A 19,130-nucleotide genomic window follows, 5' to 3' on the forward strand; every position below is an offset into this window, starting at 1 on the left:
TATATATACAGTGTTTAAAATGTGCAACAACTCGTGATAAAATGGTAGAAATTAAACATAAATGAAATTATAACCGCACATTTTGAACAGGCATCTCTCCAGGCCACCTGTATCCAATCGTCCTCGTGATGTAAACAAGCGTCCTGTCACAAAATATGGAGACGATCTACACAATGGTGACGTGAGAGGGGGGGCGAAAAAAGAAAGAAAAGAAAAATGAAAATACCAAAACGAAAACTATTCCTTCTTATTATTTTTGCTTATGTGGCATTTTCACTCTACGCTGCATATAATGTCTTCTTCAGCACCAAAGTAATATCTCGCGTTCACAGGGTGGTGAAGAAAGAAACAGGAGTGCCGTCGGGTAATTTCTCCCTCACACACAACCGATGTGTAACAGTAGCCTTCACGACAGAAAAAACAAATGACAAAAAAATAAACTTAATTTTAGAAGGTCGTTTCTTTATCCGAAGGTAATAATAAAAGAAAAGAAACGTGTGGCTTTGAGCTGAATGTAAATTGTGTGTTGTGTTTGCAGGTGTTGTTGTCAGAGATGGCGGTGCGGCCGCTCCGTTTTTAGCAGAAGACTGGAATCCGTGGGAGGATGAACAGGTGGAGTACAACTCTGCCCTGAACAAAAAGAGAGATGCCTTTAAACAGCATCTGGATCGCATTGACAAGAACAAACCTAAAAGATATAAGGTCCAAATCTGGGGGAAAGCTGCCATAGGTGAGTTGTGTTGTTTTAGACCAGTAATGTGTCACAGCTTGACTGTAATTAATGCTTTATTCACCACCAATCAGATTTTTCTTCTGTCTGATTATGAAATGCATGTAAAAAATAAAATAAAAAAATAAAAAAAAGTTTTTAAAATTTAGAAAATGTCAGGAATCATGATTTTTATTTTAAGCTCATATGCTCTGCTGCTTGTTCTGCTATTAATACAAGTAGTCTACAATGCAATATAAGACTGGCAATATAGTTAATAAAATAGTTAGTTGAGTTAAGACCTACTTGACATCTAGGCTACTTGACTACAAAAAAATGAGAACACATCTTTAATCCATCCATCCTTTTTTTTTATGTTGTTTCTTTTGTCCCACAAATGAGAAATGGAGAAATATTTACAGAGTGCACATTGAGACTTGCTAAATATGACATCTGGCTCTTACTTTATTGTAATTGTAGGTTTTTTTGTTTTTGTTTTGTTACCACACATGGATCAGCGAACACAACTGTTGTTAATTTGTTCTTTGAGCGTAAAATGAAAAAGCAATCTGCCATGTTTTTAAATAACTGCATTATTTTATATTTACTCCTGATAACACCAGTAGTGTGTCCACATCCACTGAAGTAGATAAAGATGACATTAAAAAGATCTATACTCTGTTGCTGAACTGTACATGTTGGTCTTTTAACTTCAATAGCAAATTTCTTTTCTCCTCAGGGATTTACCTGTGGGAACATATTTTAGAGGGACCCCTCAACCCAACTGACAAGATCGCGCAATGGAGAGAGGGAGAGCTTCAGTCAGGGAAGATCGACTTCAGGTAACAAGTCACAGATGGGTTGTTTAAGGAACTGCCAAACATAAAAATGTTTATTTAGGGCCTCTGTGAAATAATCCACACTATATGAAAAACCACTGAAGAGGACTGGAACCTTGAACAATGATTTGTCCCTCTCTTCCTCCATCCCCTTCTACCTTTTTGTCTTCAGTTTCTACACCGGTCCTGCTGTGGTCCAGGGCCACGTCCCTCTGGACATGAACAGCCTGATTCTGGTCCTGAACGGCCGCGAACAGCAGAAGATTACTTACTCCACGCGGTGGCTGGAGCATGTTCAAGGTCTAGTTCAGTCCCGCACGGTGCTGCATGTGGCTGTGGTCCTGCTGGGCAGCGAGCGCTGTAACAATGACTGGATTGGCCCGTACTTAAAGAGAAACGGTGGCTTTGTGGACCTGCTGTTTGTGGTGTATGACAGCCCCTGGGTCAATGACAAAGACGTCTTCCAGTGGCCTCTTGGTGTTGCTACGTAAGTGTAAAGGCATAATCAATACCAAGCCTCAAGACATTTAAATTAATAACTTGGTCCAATATTTTGATCTGTATTTCTTTCCTCTGTTACAGCTACAGGCAGTTTCCTATGATCAGGCCGAATGCACAGTTGATTACCTCCAACAGGCCATACCTCTGCAATTTCCTAGGAACTGTTTACAAAAACTCCTCCAGAGAAACACTAATGCAGGTGCTGAAACACTCAGGCCTGGACAAAGACTGCATCACCACTGCCAGGGAGAAGTGAGTCATTCTCAAGTATTAAAGTCGTCGTCTAGGACTGACGTGGAAAATTGCATTCTTATATTACTTTGTTATATAATATAAAAGGTTAAAAACCATTGAGAATATTTGTTTAAATATCTTTTCAGTGACACCTTCCTATATTTTCCTTTTTTAACACTAATACATATAAAATGCTACTAAAAAACAAACTAAAACTAAAAAAACACTGTAACCAGTTGAGACACCGCAGTCTAAATGGTATATCTGAACTTGGGGGGAAAAGACACCCTGGAAAATAGTCTGATGTAAATGTTATGTATATACTGTATATAGAGATTTTTTTTTCTTCATTTCATTGTGTTTTTTTTAAAGTATATTTTTTGGGGTTTTTGCCTTTATTTGATAGCACACAGTATAGATAGACAGGAAAGGGGGAGGCAGAGAGAGGGGAATGACATGCAGGAAAGGTCTGCCCGACGCGGGATTCGAACCAGGGACTGTAGCCTCTACATGGGGCGGCCGCCTTAACCACTGCGCCACGCACCGCCCCTTCATTATGTTTTAATAGGCGGTGTCTTTGCTGAGCTGCACTGGTGGAATAGTGACGATAAGAGTGAATTTTGCACTAAAAATGACAAAAACTTTGTTAGATTTCCTCTTGATTTGCTGAGTCAGGCTGCTGAAGCCTCACACTATCACTCACAGACACATTTTACACAGGCACATTTTTAAGGCTGTCTCTTTAATCTTGTTATCTCTCACGAAAATCTCTGCACTGTAATTTTTTTCTTTTTTATGTAAACATTTTAAACACAGCATTTCCTTTTTGTTATTTTAATTGAGTTGAGATAACTACAACATGACATGTCATGAAGGAACAGAGCAGGAACATATGTTATTATATTTATTATATTGACTATGGGAACTAAAGTATCGTCCCTTCTTGCCTCAGGTGGCTCCCCCAGGAGACAGCCGACAGCCTGAGACGCTACCAGACTGCTCTGGCCCAGAGTGAGCTCACCCTCTGCCCAGTTGGAATCAACACAGAGTGCTACCGCATCTACGAAGCCTGCTCTTACGGCTCGGTGCCCGTGGTGGAGGATGTACTGACACCTGGCACCTGTGCAGCGGGGTCCAGCTCCCCGCTACGTCTCCTCAAGGCCGCGGGAGCGCCCTTCATTTTCATCAGTGACTGGAAAGAACTGCCGGCCATCTTGGAGAGGGAGAGGGGGATGACCCAGGAGCAGAGGGTGGACCGGAGGAGGAGGCTGCTGGAGTGGTACGCCGGTTTCCGTCAGCAGATGAAAGAGAGGTTTGTCGAGGTCATCGAGGAGACTTTCTTCAAAGGCGTCTGACTGTGGTGCTTCATTAACAAATTTTTAAAAAGATTAACAGGGATAACATTTAACAGTGATTTAATTTAAACGTAGTGTGGAGAAATGTGATGTACTACTGGAACAGTGAACCTGGTGATGTTCGGTGTAATATTCCTGTGTATTTTTGTGTCTGTAGTTAAGTTTCAAACCTGCCAACACATGTCAGTCTAAGTCCTGTAAAGGGCTCCATGACATAACTGTATATTTATTACCTAAATGTTTACAATCGTGGAATGTCCCGGCATCTAGAGAAAGTGAATATTCAGCTGCCTTTGCATTTCTAAGTCCTTGTGTTATTTTGACTATGTTTTATATCTTTGTTTGTATGCACTATATTGTGATTTTTTAGGAAACACTAATTATTAGGTGTAGAATGAGACGATTAAGCGTTTAAGGCTGTGTTGGAAAATGGTATTGTGAGAAGCTAGACAATGGATGTTGTTTGTGTGGCATGAGTCACTTTTTTCTGTAAAAAAAAAAAAAAAGAAGAGGAAAGAAAAACAAAAACAACAGTTATATTTATTACACTGATGTGTGCTGCATGGATTTTTTTTAGATGGTGCAATAAAATAAAATGGAGTGTTGTCCTGAAGAGAAAATCAGTGGGTGTGCTGCTTGTCCTGTGCTTTCATTTCACCTGCAGATGGCGCTGTGCACTGGTTAATATTCAGCTGCTACACTGAAATGTGAAGCAAAAGCTTTTTGAATGAAGGGAGAAAGAAAATCAACAAAGATGAAGTTATAAAAAAAGGAGGGGGGGGGGGGGGCAAAAGCAGTATTTTCATGTTGTTGGCTTATTCTAGGAACCCCCTTTTTCTGGTCCTCTGCAACTTGAGGCCCCATATGTATATACTTCTTATCCCACCTAGGCTATGTCTGTATAAAAACAAGATATCCTATCTAAGGGGATCATATTATTATCATGTCCTTATTTGCATTTGGTTGATTTGTTTGATGTGACATTAAAAAAAAACAAAAAATAACTTTATTATTTCAAGTGATAGTGGGGGGGGGGGGGACTATTTGGTGTTAATTGCAAGTCATTAGTCACTAGTGGAGTAATGTTTAAAGTCTGATCCAACAGCTCTGACTCATGGGCAGCTAGATGAAAAGCCTCAAGTCTTTTTTCTTTTTTTTTTTGAGGAACTGGAGTGTCGGTCCACTGGTGTCCACTAGTGTGTGTGTGCGTGTGTGTAATAAGTGTGTGTAAGTGTGTGCGCGGCAGATCCAGATCCCTCCCTCTCCTTCCTCTCCTCTCCTCCTCACCCTGCCTGGCCCCGGCTGCTGCAGTCGGCCTGCCCCGCTGTCTGTCTGTCTGTGTGTCTGTCTGTCTGTCTGCCTCTGAGCCTGCTGGGAGTTGGTTGGAGAAAACCGTCGAGGGAGAGCGGGCGAGTGAGTGAGTGAGTGAGCCAGAGGTGGAGGGGTATGAGTGAGTGAGTGAGTGGGTGAGTGAGCGCGTGCGTGTATGAGTGGTGAGCGCGCGAGTCCTAAACTGGAAACCACTACCAAAAAAAAAAAAAAAAAAGAAGAGACAGCCACGCTCACGGTTCTACCAGACTTTGAAACAGCTCTCCGTCCGGACGCACTACTTTTCAAACAGCAGTGGAGGAAAAAAAAAAAAAAAAAAGCACGCCGCCACGGAGAGCCTGAAAGTTGCGTGATTGTTTTTTTCCTCTTCTGTGGCGGCGGCAGCAGTGAGTGCTGTTGCGCGGCGCCGACTGCTCCGATAGTTTGAGTGGATTCATTGGTTGGAGCAGGATTGCGCATTGGCTGAGGCTCTGCTGCTGGTGTATCCACCTCTTATCCACCGGGGAAGAGGAACAATGACGGACTAAAAACCAAAACGCTTCCCTCTCTTGCTCCAAGTCGAGCTTGTTGCAGAGTTAAATCCGTTCAAAGTGCCATTTTGTGTGTCGCACCTCTTCTTTTTCCTCCTCTTCTCGTCTTCAGTTTTTTTTCCCCCTTCTCCTCCTCCTCCTGCTGCTGCTGCTCCTTGTGTGGGATGCATCGGCTGCTGTAGGATCCTGCTGCTGGCTGCTTGTTGTTGACAAACACTACTTTTTTTTTCTTAAACAAGAAGTTTTACAACAAGCTTCGGACGCCGAGAAGAGCAACGCAACATGTCCACGCCGAGGTTCAAAAAGGATAAAGAAATCATCGCCGAGTATGAGAGTCAAGTGAAAGGTAAGAAAGAGACGGGGGAGAAGAGACATGTTTTGCTGGGGAAATGTGCTCGTTGAAGCCGCTGGGAGCGATATTGTTAAATAAAAAAGAAAGAAAGGGGGGTGAGATTAACTGGAACCAGGCTTATTCATCACTACCTGGTAATGCTGTAGTGTTCACTAGAAAAAGTTGGTAATATATGACCTCAGGATAAGATAAAACATGTATAACTAGAATATCCAGCTGTAAAATTAAACCTCCAGCCCCGTAGTTTAATAGTATTAATGTCAGTATTACAAGGGGATGAACTTCATTAGCAATATAAAAAAAAGGCTGAGCTCAGGGGAGGAGGGGTAGGGGGGTGGGGTGGGGGGCTTGTAGTCTATGGTTTAGTAGTTTTGCATGTGAAAGCCAATGTAAAGTCTTGCACATTCACCACCTGCCCATGGGAAAGATCTCTTATCTTTTAGCCTATAAAAATGATCCTCCTATGTTCTGGTTGTCCAGTCAGGTTACTGCAATTCATCAGATCAAACACCTTTTTTTTTCCTTTTTTTTATTATCATTTATACTGCTTGGACTGGTGCATTTTATTGTGTGTGCTTGTTTAACAACCTGTTACAGTTATGGCTGTAGTGACTGGGCTGTTGTCACCCGTTGCAGAGTTGGAGACTTTGTAGTTACCGCATGGTTCCCACAGCATTACAGCAGGATTATGCAACTGAAAAGAGAGGAAGAGCAGGAGCTCAGTCAGTCAGCGCTAGTGTGTTAAGATTTCAATGTGTTGCTCAGGGGCACCCCAGCAGAGCTTTCACTTGGATCTGTTTTTTTTTAAATACTATTTTATACCGTGTTTTCTCGCTTAATGTCACAAGCCCACACTCATGTGACTGCTATGTGCCTTCCTTGGATTTCAGAGTGGGGATTTAAAGGTGTGGAAGAAGATACCACCTTAACTTAACTTCCTTCAAGCCTCCCAACCCCAAAGCACACACCGAGCAGAGCAGGGGAGGTAGCTTATTCCCAGACAGACCCAGCACAGGAAAAGAGAAGCAGTTTGCTCCAGGGTAACCATGGGGATTTGGCCCCCAGCCAATCAGCCCTGTTCCTCAGCTCTTGCTAGCATGCTGAAATGCTCAAATACCACCTATTGAAGTCTCCCCCGCATCCAACCTTAAATCCAGAGGAAAAAAGGGGGGGGGGGGGTTAGCAGGGGTCGTGGGGTTTAGAAGAGGGGGTGTGGGGTGTGTAAAGGGGGGGAGAAGGGACCGGTTCAGCTTGAGGAATTACAAGATTGCATGTGGCTGAGGCGCAAGTTCTCATTTGCAAGGAATGCTCAGCGTCCCCTTCCTCTCCCGGTGAGGATGACTAAGGGCTTTTAGCCGATAATAGAGGATGATGCACAGTCATAGGGGATGCTGAACAAGAGATGACGAAGCCTTCCATTTGTCATGCAGAACGCAGCAGGGGTAATAACACACGGCAACCTGATGCTGATGAGAAAAAAACTGTTGCTTAAAAGGAACCCAGACGGAGCCCCAGGTGTATTGTTTTGTTGAAGATGCAGGATTCGGCTCCGAGAGGGGCGATGCACCGAGGCTTGACATGCATTGTAAATAAATTTGTTAACATCACAGGTACCGCGAAGAATTATTTGCACAAAGCGGCGTGCTGTACTCATTTGGCTTGCACGGCAAACATCCTATGGGTATTCACTTTGAGAGCTGCTTTATTTCATTCATAATCACATTTTTTAAAGACATCTCAGGATGCGCGAGGAGGATCATCTTGACTTTATTTTGAATCCGGTCTCGGATGCAGGCGCAGACACATTGTGTTGTCAGAACCAGGCAATATTCAGACACACTGTATCATCTCGGCTAAACTTGCATGTTTATGCCTGTTGTCAAGCACAACACTTGAGTCTTCAGTAGGTCAGATGACTCCCGCTAAAGCAGACGACGCTGTTTATGTGGAAAAATAGCTGCCAGGCCCGTTTGCATATCAGCAGTTAGTAGTGGAAGAAAATGCTTTGCGATGTAGTTACATGGTTTTTGCACTCAGTCAACATTAAGTATTCTGTTTTCAGAGCAGCTCCTAATTTTGCAGCTGTAAAGCGTTTTATGACTTAAGTGTTTGCAGTGATAATGAGTCGGGATCACATCTGCAGCGTGGCTCTGATAGCCAGAGGTGGATTCTGGTGAACAGACATTGATTACTCAAGAAGCAGAACAACATGCGGCTCAGAAAGTAGCTGGAGGAGACGTTTGATCCTTTGGCCTGCATCCTGTCTGTCTCACGGTTTAAAGAATTTGTCTAATTCTCCCAATATTTGGACACAGACAGCTCTGTCTCATCTTACATAACTACATTGATCTGTCGCCCGCAGGCCTCAGTCCTGATTTTGACAAGGGACATAACATGAGAACCGTGGTCATCTGCTTTCATCCAGTTATCTAGCAGCCATTTATTCTCCGGGAAGACTTGTTCAATTCAAAAATATACACAGTTTGAGTGTTTTTCAGAGCCGTGGCAGCAGCTGTGTGCTGAGTGGGATTGCTTTTCAAGTCAGCAGATGTGAGGTATTTAATGTAATTTCCTATGGTGACTGTCTGAAAGCCTCCTTACAATGGATGACAGTACAATTCTCAGCCTGACTTGTCATTCAGCTGACATTCACTTCTAAAGTACCCTCCAACAGCCTCTTTTTTTTTTCTTACCCTCCCACAGAAGAAAGGAAAATGGTTGTCATTTTGGTAGTTCAAGGAAATTATCCTTGTACTGAAAGAGCTCTGTGGTATGGGGGGATTAAATTTGTGCTAATTGCTTAAAATCGGCATTCAAATCAAGACTCTGGTCTGTTTTGGAAAAACAAAAAACATCAAGACGATCGGGTTAAGACAGTGGAATTTGTTAGTGCTTTATAGTGCACATCGGTTGCGCTCCATTTAAGTCATTTTAGACCGGCAAGTGAAAGGTTGTGGGCACGCTGGCATTCTCTGTGTGGCTCTCATGTTTCCGTGGACTCGGTGGATCGGGACGTAGCAGCACTGGCTTGTTTTCTCTTGGGCAAAGTGTTGGTTTGATGTCAGTCTGTGGCCTGCTGATCGTGACCTGGGGGTCGTGACTCCGAAAGCGGGACCCCTTGAGCTTCTGACAGGGCTCCTCTCCTGGATCATCATAAAGGCTGCCCCCTTTGACCTGCCCCCGCTGTCATTTGAAATCAGAGCCCCGGCCCCCGCTGCATTACTCAAAAGAGCGTGGTCAGCCCCATGTTTGTATGCAGGAGGGATTAAAGGCAGGAAACTGCTCTGAGATGGTTTGGTTGTGATTATCTTTCAAATTAATAGGATTTGTCTTGTGGTTAGAAGTCATTAGTTTTCCTGCATTAGTAATAATTACTGTTGTTTGATTGTGTGGCGGCAGATCTATGTGTAATATGTGTTGATCACTGTCTATTACACCATCCAGATGTCACGCATATGTGACATCTGGATCGTGCAGTGTTGGAGCTGTAATTTTGTTTTTAGTTTTTTTTTTTTGTGCAACATAAATCTGGTTGTCACCCAACTTCAGCATGTGGTATGCAGAGAGAGTATGGCATGCTGATGATTGTGTTCACAATTGTTATTCTGTTACACACCAACAGTGTTTTGGGCATGCAACAAGTACAATACCTAATGTGATGCTTTTGAGAAGTCAAACACATCCAAATGACTCCAACATCTGAGTCTATCACTGTTTATTTATCCAATGTGCTCTGCTCACAAATTTAGAATTAATCAAACAAAAATGTTTGTTTTGCGTAACACAAACTTACACAACAAATGAATGAGTCCACTTTGGAGTCATTTGCTCACTAAATGCCTGCTGATAATATAAAATAGGCCAAAGCTTTAATTTTTAAAGTTCTAAAAAAAAAAAAAAAAATTTGGTTCAGGCACAAACCTGCACAAATTAATGGAAGCAGTTTTACCCACGTTCATTCATATGCAGTGTTTGTTCAGAGCTTTTTTTTCTTACTTCCTGCAGCAGTTAAGTTGTAGCTAATAACTCCACGTTGGATATTAGTGGATCAGTGATGCTTTGTCTTAAAAGCGTCTCAGAGGCGTTGAAGGAGTTAGAGGTCTAAAGACTAATGGAATCCTAACGCCTCCTGGAGCCTTTCTTCACAACATTACACGTCCATTCACACACTTACCATCTGTTTTTAGCACCCGTCCTTCTATTAATGTGTGTGTGTGTTTGTAGCCTGCTTCCACCCGGCGGTATGGCACTGGGTGTGGCGTTGGTCTGTGTGTTTGTGTGTGTTTGTGTGTGTGCCTGGGCGTGCGTTTGCATGGGTGGGTGAATAGTTATTGACAGCACCATCTGTGGCCACTCACCCTTTTTGCAGTTTTAATAAACTCTGCTGAGCACAAGCAAGGCTTCACTTTCCCTGCTGTGCTTTTCATTGTGGCCACAAAGGCCACTGGGATATTACTGCAGCAGCTCCTCCTGACCCTCACCCCCACCTCCAAAAAAACCCCAGCCAAACCAACCCTCATCCATCCATGCCCCCGCATTCCTAAACCAAAAAAAAAAAAAAAAAAAGAGGCTGCAATTCACGTGGCACTATTGCAGTTGGAAGACAAAACAAGAAGCTTGGTGTATTGTCTGCAGTTGTAACCGACACTGGTTAATTCAGTTTCTTCTCTGAAAGGATCAAATCAAACCTGCTGCAGCGTGACGCCGGCTCAGGCTGCCCTACCTCTGAATGAATCATACAGCGATTTGAAGAAATAAACGTGCTGTTGCGTTGTCCCAAGCAAGTTGGTTGCCACATGCCATGTTCTTGCTGCTGTCGGCCTCCCCGCCCCCTGTGTGGGACCTGAGCGCCTGGTAATGAGCTGGATGAGATGCAGTGTGTAGCTACGCTGCATTCACTAATGGGAAGTACAGGGTGTTAATTAAATTGGACAATGGGTTGGAGAAAGTAAAGCAAGGGGAGTTAAAACCGCGGAGGGGAAAAGTGGAGTAAAAAGGGAGGAGGGTGTGTTGGAGAGATCTCCGGCTAATTTCTGGACAACTTTTAATTCCTTTGAACTACTGCTGGGCCCCGGCAGATGGACAGACACGAAGGCAGACAAGACACAGTTTGACCATCAGGCCGTTGCGGCTGCCCGCCACCCAGTAAGGCTGGATTAGAAAGAAGACGACTCGGGGGGGAGGGGATGCTACGAGGTCAGCTCAGGAATAAGTGAAGGCGGAGGTCATAAGCTGTGACTTGGTTGACTTGTTTTAATCTGCGTCTGTGTGTGTGTGTGTGTGTGCGTCCCGTCGGTTCATCTGCCGAGCGTAAGCCGTTTATGTGTTAAGCGGTGGTGAAAGCTTTTTAAGATGAGTGCAAACACGCTGTAAGTGAAGTCTCTTGCTGCTCCTTATTTCCTGCATTCACTTTTTTTTTACACAAACGTGACATCTGCCACTTTGGCCTCCTCCTCTCTTCTCTGTGTCAAAGGTTTTACTTACCATGACAATCTGTTCCCAAGCTGGGGCTCGCTGCTTGGCTCAGGTACAGCAGTTTTGTCTTGAGTTAACCTTCTGGGCAGCGGGGCAGAGCTGTATGGAGTCGCAGCTCCTTTATGTACTCCCGCTGGCAAAGCCCGATGGCGCTCATGCTATTTGCTTGACTGGAGCCGCTCCTGGTTGCGATTTTTTAATTTGGATTTATGGATCAGTGAATACTTTTTTCCTCTGCATTCCCAGCAGACATCATGCTCTGCAAAGAGCCTCATTTCTATACAACACACACAATTCAGTGTGATTTACTCATCTGAGCGTCACAAGTTGATGTCACTCACTGCTTTTACATCCACTCAACTAATTTGATTATGACTGAAGTAAAGCAATTACCTGATTATTATTTAAAACAGGCATGTTAACTTTTTAATCAGATTATCCACATCACATTAAATTTGTAATTGTATGAAGCATAACTAAATAAACAACTGTTTTACTCACCAGGCATTTATCTGTATTTTCTTTTGATAAATGGGTTTAATTAAGTCCAGACTGAGAACCTAACCTTTGTTCCACAATTAAACATTTCCGTGTAATGCCTCATCAGAGCAGTGACACATAAACAAAACCTGAGTCCAAAGTGATAATGGGGTTTGTTTAAAACTCAAAGATGTACAACAACTTGACTTTTATTTTATCCCGGGCCCTCGCTGTCTCTGTACTTCCGACCGCCTTCACCTGGCGGCTTTCCCAGCTTTCCTGAAATAATGCAATTCAGAACAATCAAGTGTTTGGCAGGAACGACAATCGAGAGGCTTTCATTGTGCTGACAAGTCCAGCCTTGTCTGCTTGCATCAAATGACCAGTTGTATTTCCTGCACCTGACAAAGACTAGCCAAATTACATTAGCAACTGGATGTGTTTTGAAACAACACATGTTTTCATATCATTCCCACACTATATGCTTACGTCAGTGTAAGTACATGTCAGTGCTGTTATAACAGCAATATCTACTCTCATAAAACCTAAAACAGTCAATTTCATCAAGTCCTAAGACATGTGTTTCTTAAAATGCAGCTTTAGGGAGGTGTAACTTTTCCCACAGTGCCCCCCCCAAACAATCCTTTTCTCCACCCACTCTCGCAAACTCTCTTACCCATCCACCCATAACGCTGATGAACAGAAGTTTAATTTACTGATCTCCCATACTCCTCCTTGTCCCCTCCCCCTCTTTTTTTGTTTCGTTCTTCTACCTTGACCTCATGACCCGAGGGAAGCAGGCTTTGAGCTGGCTGCCCTCCTAATCAATAGCCAGAGACCACCCCTTGAGGGACGGCTGCCATCTTGGGCTATACCCTGAGGAAAGGTTTGAGGGGGGAAAACAGTGTTTTAAAAAAAGAAGCCATCAATGAAATGTCAACCAAGGGGCTGCATCTCCTTTGTGTCTGTTAGTCTGATTGATTATAGCTTAGAGCCAAGAAGCCGAATGTCTGTCTTTTATTTCCAATATAACGCAGTCCCGTTGCTGCAAACACCATGAAATGTCTACACTCTTTCATGTGGTCACCTCTTCCTCCCTTCCTCCCTCTCTCTGGTTTCCTCAGTCCGTTTGGTAAAGGAGAGAGGAGCTTGTCAGAGTTTCTCATGGTCTCAGTTTTTAACTCATCACCCTCACAATAGAGGCTCATTGTGGGCTGCAGCACGGAGGAGGACCGGGCGGCAGCCATCGCTGGTGTCTCAGCAGCCCCCAGGCAGGTCTTGTGAGCTCTGGCCTGAACTTTCCTCCACCCTCCCCCGAGATGGAAACTGGAGCCACAGCTGCGGTTGCAGCCATGCATATTGTGGGGTGTTTCAGAAAGAGAGAGAGAGAGAGAGATAAAAAAGCCATTTACGGATAAAGGCCTGTCAGCCATGTTCCTCCACTGCTCATTGTGTCCCACTGCCAGTGGTCACACATGTGAAGTGTCCCAGCCTTACTATGGCCCCCAAAACCTAAGCTTCAAGAGTTTCTCCATGCTGCAAGCAATCCTAAAATAAAGCACCGTTAATATATGAGGATGGAGTTAGGTCTCTGTATTCCTCTTTTGGTCTTTTGAGTCGTTTATGAAGCTTTTACATTCCCTGAAAACCGTCTGAGCTTCTGTGCAGCACTGGTCAGCTGATTCCACAAATAGTACAATCATTTTATTGTCATGAGACCTCATGTCATGCGGTTATTATGCAACAGATGAAATGGCTGATACCTCTTTGTATCCTCTTCTCGCTTCTGGTTTACAGTTGGATGAAAGAAAAGAATCCAGCTGAGTCATCAACTATTTCTAGCACACTTACAGTCTCTCTCTCACACACACAACACACACAATCTGATTAATACTAGAAGCTGATAAGTAAAAATGTATCATTTTTATTAACTTCTGGTGTTCGGTTTCTGTGTGTTCTGCCTTTTTGTCCCTGTCCTCTCACTGAACCCCTGCTGGCGGCCCTCTGTCCACGACAACTTGACCCTCTGGTCACTAAACAACTGACCCCTGCTCCTTGACCTGTGTCCTCAGACCTCAGCTCCTTTCAATTAGATGGTTGTGCATGTCACGGTGTGACAGCAAGGATCCCTTTATACCTGTTGGCCATTCAGATGAAAAGTGTTACCTCCTTCATGAATTAATGAGTTTTCAGGTCAGTCTATTGCAAGTCGTACTGTATGTGCAACTTGGTAACTGGCAAAAGTGCTGCTAGGAATTTTTTTTTTTTGACCAAAGGAAATGTGAAGCCACAGGAACTAAACTCAGGAACTACACAAGAAACCCAAATTCCCCTTTTTAGCATTCCTGTTTGTGTTTCCACCACGTCTTATGAACTGTGAAGGTTCAACAAGTTAGTGAGATAACACTTATGTGTAGCTGTTTGTATTTAATGTCGCACAGCTCTAATGTTTGGGTGACTGTAGTTAACTGATGCCTGGGTACCACGTCTTTCTCATTCGTGCATGTCCTCAGCTCAGTCATGCTGCCTGTCTGTCTCTGTCTGTCTGTAGACTGCTCAGCAGACTGACGACGTAACTGTATGTACCATGTCCTAGTATTGATATCCGTAGCACCCATGGCTTGTTTCCTTAGGGAACTGAACTGACTGAACACTATAACACTGTTCATAGCCTCTACACAGCTCTTGGAAAACTTTGCCATGTCATTTCTTTTTCTGGTCGACTTTTTTTTTTTTTTAGGTTAGGATGAAGTGGAGCACATTGCTCTCTGCAAGAAGTCCCTGCAGACTTCTGACAGCCCATTTTATTATAGTTTAATAGGAGTGGCATGAGCTGCAAAGCAAAGTTAGTTTTGTAGATCAGGCTGGTCTGGAAATAGAACGAGCGTGATACTGTCCCGGTCTGCCCTTTTTCTCATAACCTCCAGTAGTGCAAAGTCGTATTTGACACAGATGGTCAAGAAGAAAAAAATATATCACTGGGAGGATGATGGCAAAAATTGCTGAAGCGGCATAGACGCTCAGAATAAGATTGTTTAGAACAATTAGAAATTGTCAGCTGTGTGTGTGTGTGTGTGTGTGTGTGTGTGTGTGTAGATACTTGCGCAGTCAGCTGCCCAGCGTGGACACAGACACTGTGGACATGCCTCATATATCTCACTTTTTAATCAGGCTGTGTGGAGGAAGCTACCGTCTCCCCTGGGGTCCTGTGATTTGTCCTGGTTAATGGCGTGTCACAGGGTGTGATGCATGCTAACCTGGCTAGGTGTGTGGCACATGCATGACTGGACTGTGGTCTCTCTCTCTCTCTCTTTTTCTCTCTCTCACACATACGCACACACACGACAGAGTGGCCTCTATCTCCTGGCTCTGTGGGAGACAGAAAAGAGAAAGCCCCAGTCTTGCTCGCTATAGTGTAGAGAAACAAAGAGCAGTGAAAGCTGATCTGTCTGTTCTTTTCTTCTTCCTCCCTCTTTGTCCCCCCCCGCTCTCGGCTCTCGCACTCTGAGCAGCTGCCCCCGAGGTCCGGCGCATTCTCCGGCCCCGTTCGGCTCAGATCTCACGTGGTAATCCCAAAAAGCACTGTGCCGAGAGTGGGGCCTCCTGCAGGCGCTCGATCTCACCTGTCCGGTCATGCCAAGTTTTGTTGTGTTCACACAAGGGAAGATGACAAAGGGCTCTAATGAGATATACTGACAGACATTTTTTTCAGTGGGGGTCATGATGTCATCTTTGTGCCTGAGAATCAAACTTGGGAGGCTGCTCTCAGAGTCAGAGGTTGGCCCCCAGCAAAGTGGGAGAGGATTGGCAGTTAAAGGACAATTCCAGGCGAATTCAACTCAGGGGTGTATTTTCATATCATTTTAGGTCTAAAAGAATGAATCTGAAGATTTTCAGTTTAATCGCTCCTGTTTTGCGGTAGTTGCGTCTGTCCGCGCATCGCCACGGCAGCAATGAATGGGAGTGGATGTGAGTTCCGCTGTTTAGGCTGTTTCCAGCCCTCAAAGCCGCAATTTTTTTCCACAGACAGCATCAGATGGCCACTCAAACATGCACCGAGAAGTTTATTTACTTCAAGCAAGCCGACATGTTTGTAAAAGTCGATCTAATTCAAAGTCTCCCGGAGTCTCGCGCGAGACCCAGTTGCCGTGCTCGGTGTGTTCAGGTGCAGTGGGAAAAGCTACCGTTTGTGTCATAAACACAGGAATATCAACTCTTTACTTGCTTCAAGTAAAAAAAACTTCTCGGCGCATGTTTGAGTCTCCACCTGATGCTGTCTGTGGAAAAAAATTTACACTTCAAGCAAGTAAAGAGTTGATATTCCTGTGTTTATGACACAAGCGGTAGCTCCTACTGCGCCTGAATACACCAGCACTGCAACTTGGGTCTCGCGCAAGACTCCGGGAGACTTTGAATTAGTTCGACTTTTACAAACATGTCGGCTTGCTTGAAGTAAATAAACTTCTCGGTGCATGTTTGAGTAGCCATCTGACGCTGTCTGTGGAAAAAAATTGCGGCTTTGAGGGCTGTAAACAGCCTAAACAGCGGAACTTACATCCACTCCCATTCATTGCTGCCGTGGCGATGCACGGACAGACGCAACTACCGCAAAACAGGAGCGATTAAACTGAAAATCTTCAGATTCATTCTTTTAGACCTAAAATGATATGAAAATACACCCCTGAGTTGAATTCGCCTGGAATTGTCCTTTAAAGCCTCCCCAAAGAGGGTCAGGGGGGGGGTCAGAGGAGATAACGGCACGTAACTCTCTGTCACTTCCTCCATATTGGCTTCCACCATAATTATCTGGAAAATTAGGCCTTGTGAAGCCTTCTCATTCTCTTGTCTACTCTGTGTGTGTGTGTGATGGAGCTGTGATCATGTTATCTTGGCCTCTGGTGCCCTGGGAGGAAGGGGGGGGTGGCCATGGGAGGGGACGTTGGAGGCGTCGTTGTGGACTTCCTCATTCTCCACGGCTTGGCTTTCACCGCCGATGCTTTGAGAGAAATCAATCCCTGCTGGCTGTGACTGGGACTGATTGGTCCTCAGGCTACAGAGTGGGAGACGCAGTGTGAAGGTGCTCATATACTGAAACCTGACACATCAGGAATGAGCCTCTTAACGTTAGTTCAGTACAATTGAGCCCCCCCGCCCCCCTCCCCCACATCCCTCCTCTTTTGAAGGTTCCTTTGTCAGGTGACTGGTGAGGGTCTCTAAAAAGTTTGATCTCGGGTAGAGGAATGTGGAGCAAATATTTATCCGTGTCTCGGTTTAAACCACCAAACTCGGGCTGCACTGCAGTGAGCCGTCTCGATCAAGGCAGCCTCATTATTATGCCCTCGCAGTGCGGCTTTGGCCCTACAGATGTTGTTGCATCAGACTGAGAGCGAGAAGAAATTCGAATCTTGTAGTATAGCATTAAACTCTGGCTTTCATTTGAAGTTTGATTTTAGCTGTCACTTTGGTTAGCTGCAACCCGAGCAACACGGGGTTCCACTTAATATTTTGTTTAATTCTGGGAACATTTGAAACTTGCATGATAATAAAATGATAATGATTGTAGTCTTAAGATGGTCTCTGATGATTCATTCACAGCCCTTAAACAGCCATTAAAAATGCATGTGTGCATATTTGGTTGAAACTCTGAAGTGTCTCATATCAGCATAATTATATCTCTTTGATTTTAGATTATGCGCCTGCTTTGAAGTTTGACTCTTGGTAAAAATTTCTGTGGCATTTTCCCGGGGCTGCAGGAAAAGCCCCACCACAAACGACCGTGCTGGCTCTGTACACACAAGCCCATGAACTCTCATGTATGGGAAATGATTTTTCTCTCTACTTAAACTGTCATCTCTTACCCCCCCCCCCCTCCCCTCAAACTGTCCTCCACCTGCCCTTAATTCTCTACCCTCAATCTTCAATCCCAGCTTTAGCTCACCCATCCATGCACTTCATTACTCTAACCCCCCAACCTGCCCATTTTAGTCCCAACCCCTGTGCCCTCAATCCCCAGCCTGTGACCAGCCAGATGAAGGTCTAAGTCATACTGATGCTCTTCTGCTGACATTCAGACTGAGTGCGGTGTCATCCGATCAGGTTATTATCTGTAAATGATACGAGTCTCTTGGCCTGGTTTTGTTTGGATCAAACAGCTGGTCAAGTCTCGACACTTATCAATGGGGTTTAGAGAATCAAAATGTAGTTTGATGCTGCATGAGATAAAGTAAATATGTGGCCATTAATTGGAAATCAACCACAACAAACCAGTTTTGCTCTCTTTTAGTGCCACACACACAGCTCAGCAGCCTAGTCGTGGTCGTCATTGATAGTGCCCAAACTCTGAGGCTAAACCCGATGTTGTTTAAATTGTTTCCATCCTACTCTAGATTTTGAATGATTTGATACTGACTGACTAAAGCAAATTACAAACATAATCTCATCAGCATTGGAAAAAATAGGTTTTTATCAGTAATAATAAAACTAGAAAAACATAAAAGTTACAAACTAATTTAATTAAGAACAAATTTGACTCCATTCATTGATTCCATACGATGTTGGAAACATTTCTTCGAGAGTCATGATTACATCACATTATTCCTGCAGCTGCACATTCACGCCGCCTGCTGCACTACTACACCCCAAAGGTGCTCCGTTGGATTCAGATCTGGTGACTGGGAAGGAACTGAAGTACACTGAACTCATTGTTTCTCTTTTTTTTCAGTCCTGTTTGGCACAGTTTTTCCTTCGTGACATGGTGCATTATTATTATTATTCTGGAAGTAGCCATTAGAGGATGGTAAATTGTGTCCATAAAGGGATGCACATGGTCAGCAACAAATACACAAGACAGGCTATGGCATTCAAACTATGATTGATTGTATTAAGGGGCCCAAAGTGTGCCAAGAAAACATTCCCCACGCCATTACACCACCAGCACCAGCCTGAACTGTTGACACAAGCCAATGCTGACCCTGCCATCTGCGTGCCTCAGCACAAATCCAGATTCATCAGACCGGGCTACATTTTCTTCCTGAGCCTGTGCAGCCCTTTGCAGCCGAGGATATCTGTTGCTGGCTGTTAACAGCAGTAAAAATAGTTTGAGATAATGTATGTCACGATTTTGGCTCTATATATGATTTTGAGTTGATATGAAGACTTACTGAAGCTCCTGGCATGTATTTGTGTTTTGCACTGCTGCAAAACACAAATAAACGGGTACACAGATGTTTCTAATCAAGTGCTCGCCGAGTGCTACATAGGCACACAGAGGCAGGGCTCATCAGACTCATTTCCTTGAAGGAACTGTGGCTCCAACTCTCCCAATAA

The 19,130-nt window shown here is 44.1% G+C and overlaps 2 protein-coding genes across 7 annotated transcripts in view; both read left to right on the forward strand.

Annotated features, from left to right (window-relative positions):
• Positions 1–127: 127 nt before the first annotated feature.
• Positions 128–4,258, forward strand: rxylt1 (ribitol xylosyltransferase 1). Its single transcript, XM_085779818.1, has 6 exons — positions 128–364; positions 539–730; positions 1,449–1,551; positions 1,721–2,035; positions 2,131–2,301; positions 3,236–4,258. The coding sequence occupies exons 1-6, from the start codon at positions 217–219 to the stop codon at positions 3,636–3,638; spliced, it is 1,332 nt and encodes a 443-aa protein (XP_085635944.1). The 5' UTR covers positions 128–216; the 3' UTR covers positions 3,639–4,258.
• A 683-nt stretch (positions 4,259–4,941) lies between these two features.
• The window catches only part of srgap1a (SLIT-ROBO Rho GTPase activating protein 1a), an 83,401-nt gene continuing 69,212 nt past the window's right edge, over positions 4,942–19,130 (forward strand). For 4 of the 6 annotated variants that reach the window (XM_085779819.1, XM_085779824.1, XM_085779823.1 and 1 more), the window contains exon 1: positions 4,942–5,843. In XM_085779819.1, coding sequence (XP_085635945.1) covers positions 5,780–5,843 — 64 coding nt within the window. In that variant the 5' untranslated portion in view covers positions 4,942–5,779. The remainder of the gene's footprint in view (positions 5,844–19,130) is intronic. The other 2 variants (XM_085779822.1, XM_085779821.1) reach the window with 1 other exon arrangement.

This window comes from Trachurus japonicus, chromosome 6 (assembly GCF_045865225.1).
Source record: "Trachurus japonicus isolate A0001 chromosome 6, Traja_1.0".
Lineage (NCBI taxonomy): Eukaryota > Metazoa > Chordata > Actinopteri > Carangiformes > Carangidae > Trachurus > Trachurus japonicus.

Excerpts from the sequence above, each read along its gene's own strand:
- rxylt1 (XM_085779818.1), top strand. The coding sequence starts at position 217 with ATGAAAATACCAAAACGAAAACTATTCCTTCTTATTATTTTTGCTTAT. Across the intron at positions 731-1,448 it reads CTGGGGGAAAGCTGCCATAG|GGATTTACCTGTGGGAACAT; the intron begins GTGAGTTGTGTT and ends TTTTCTCCTCAG. Across the intron at positions 2,302-3,235 it reads ATCACCACTGCCAGGGAGAA|GTGGCTCCCCCAGGAGACAG; the intron begins GTGAGTCATTCT and ends TTCTTGCCTCAG.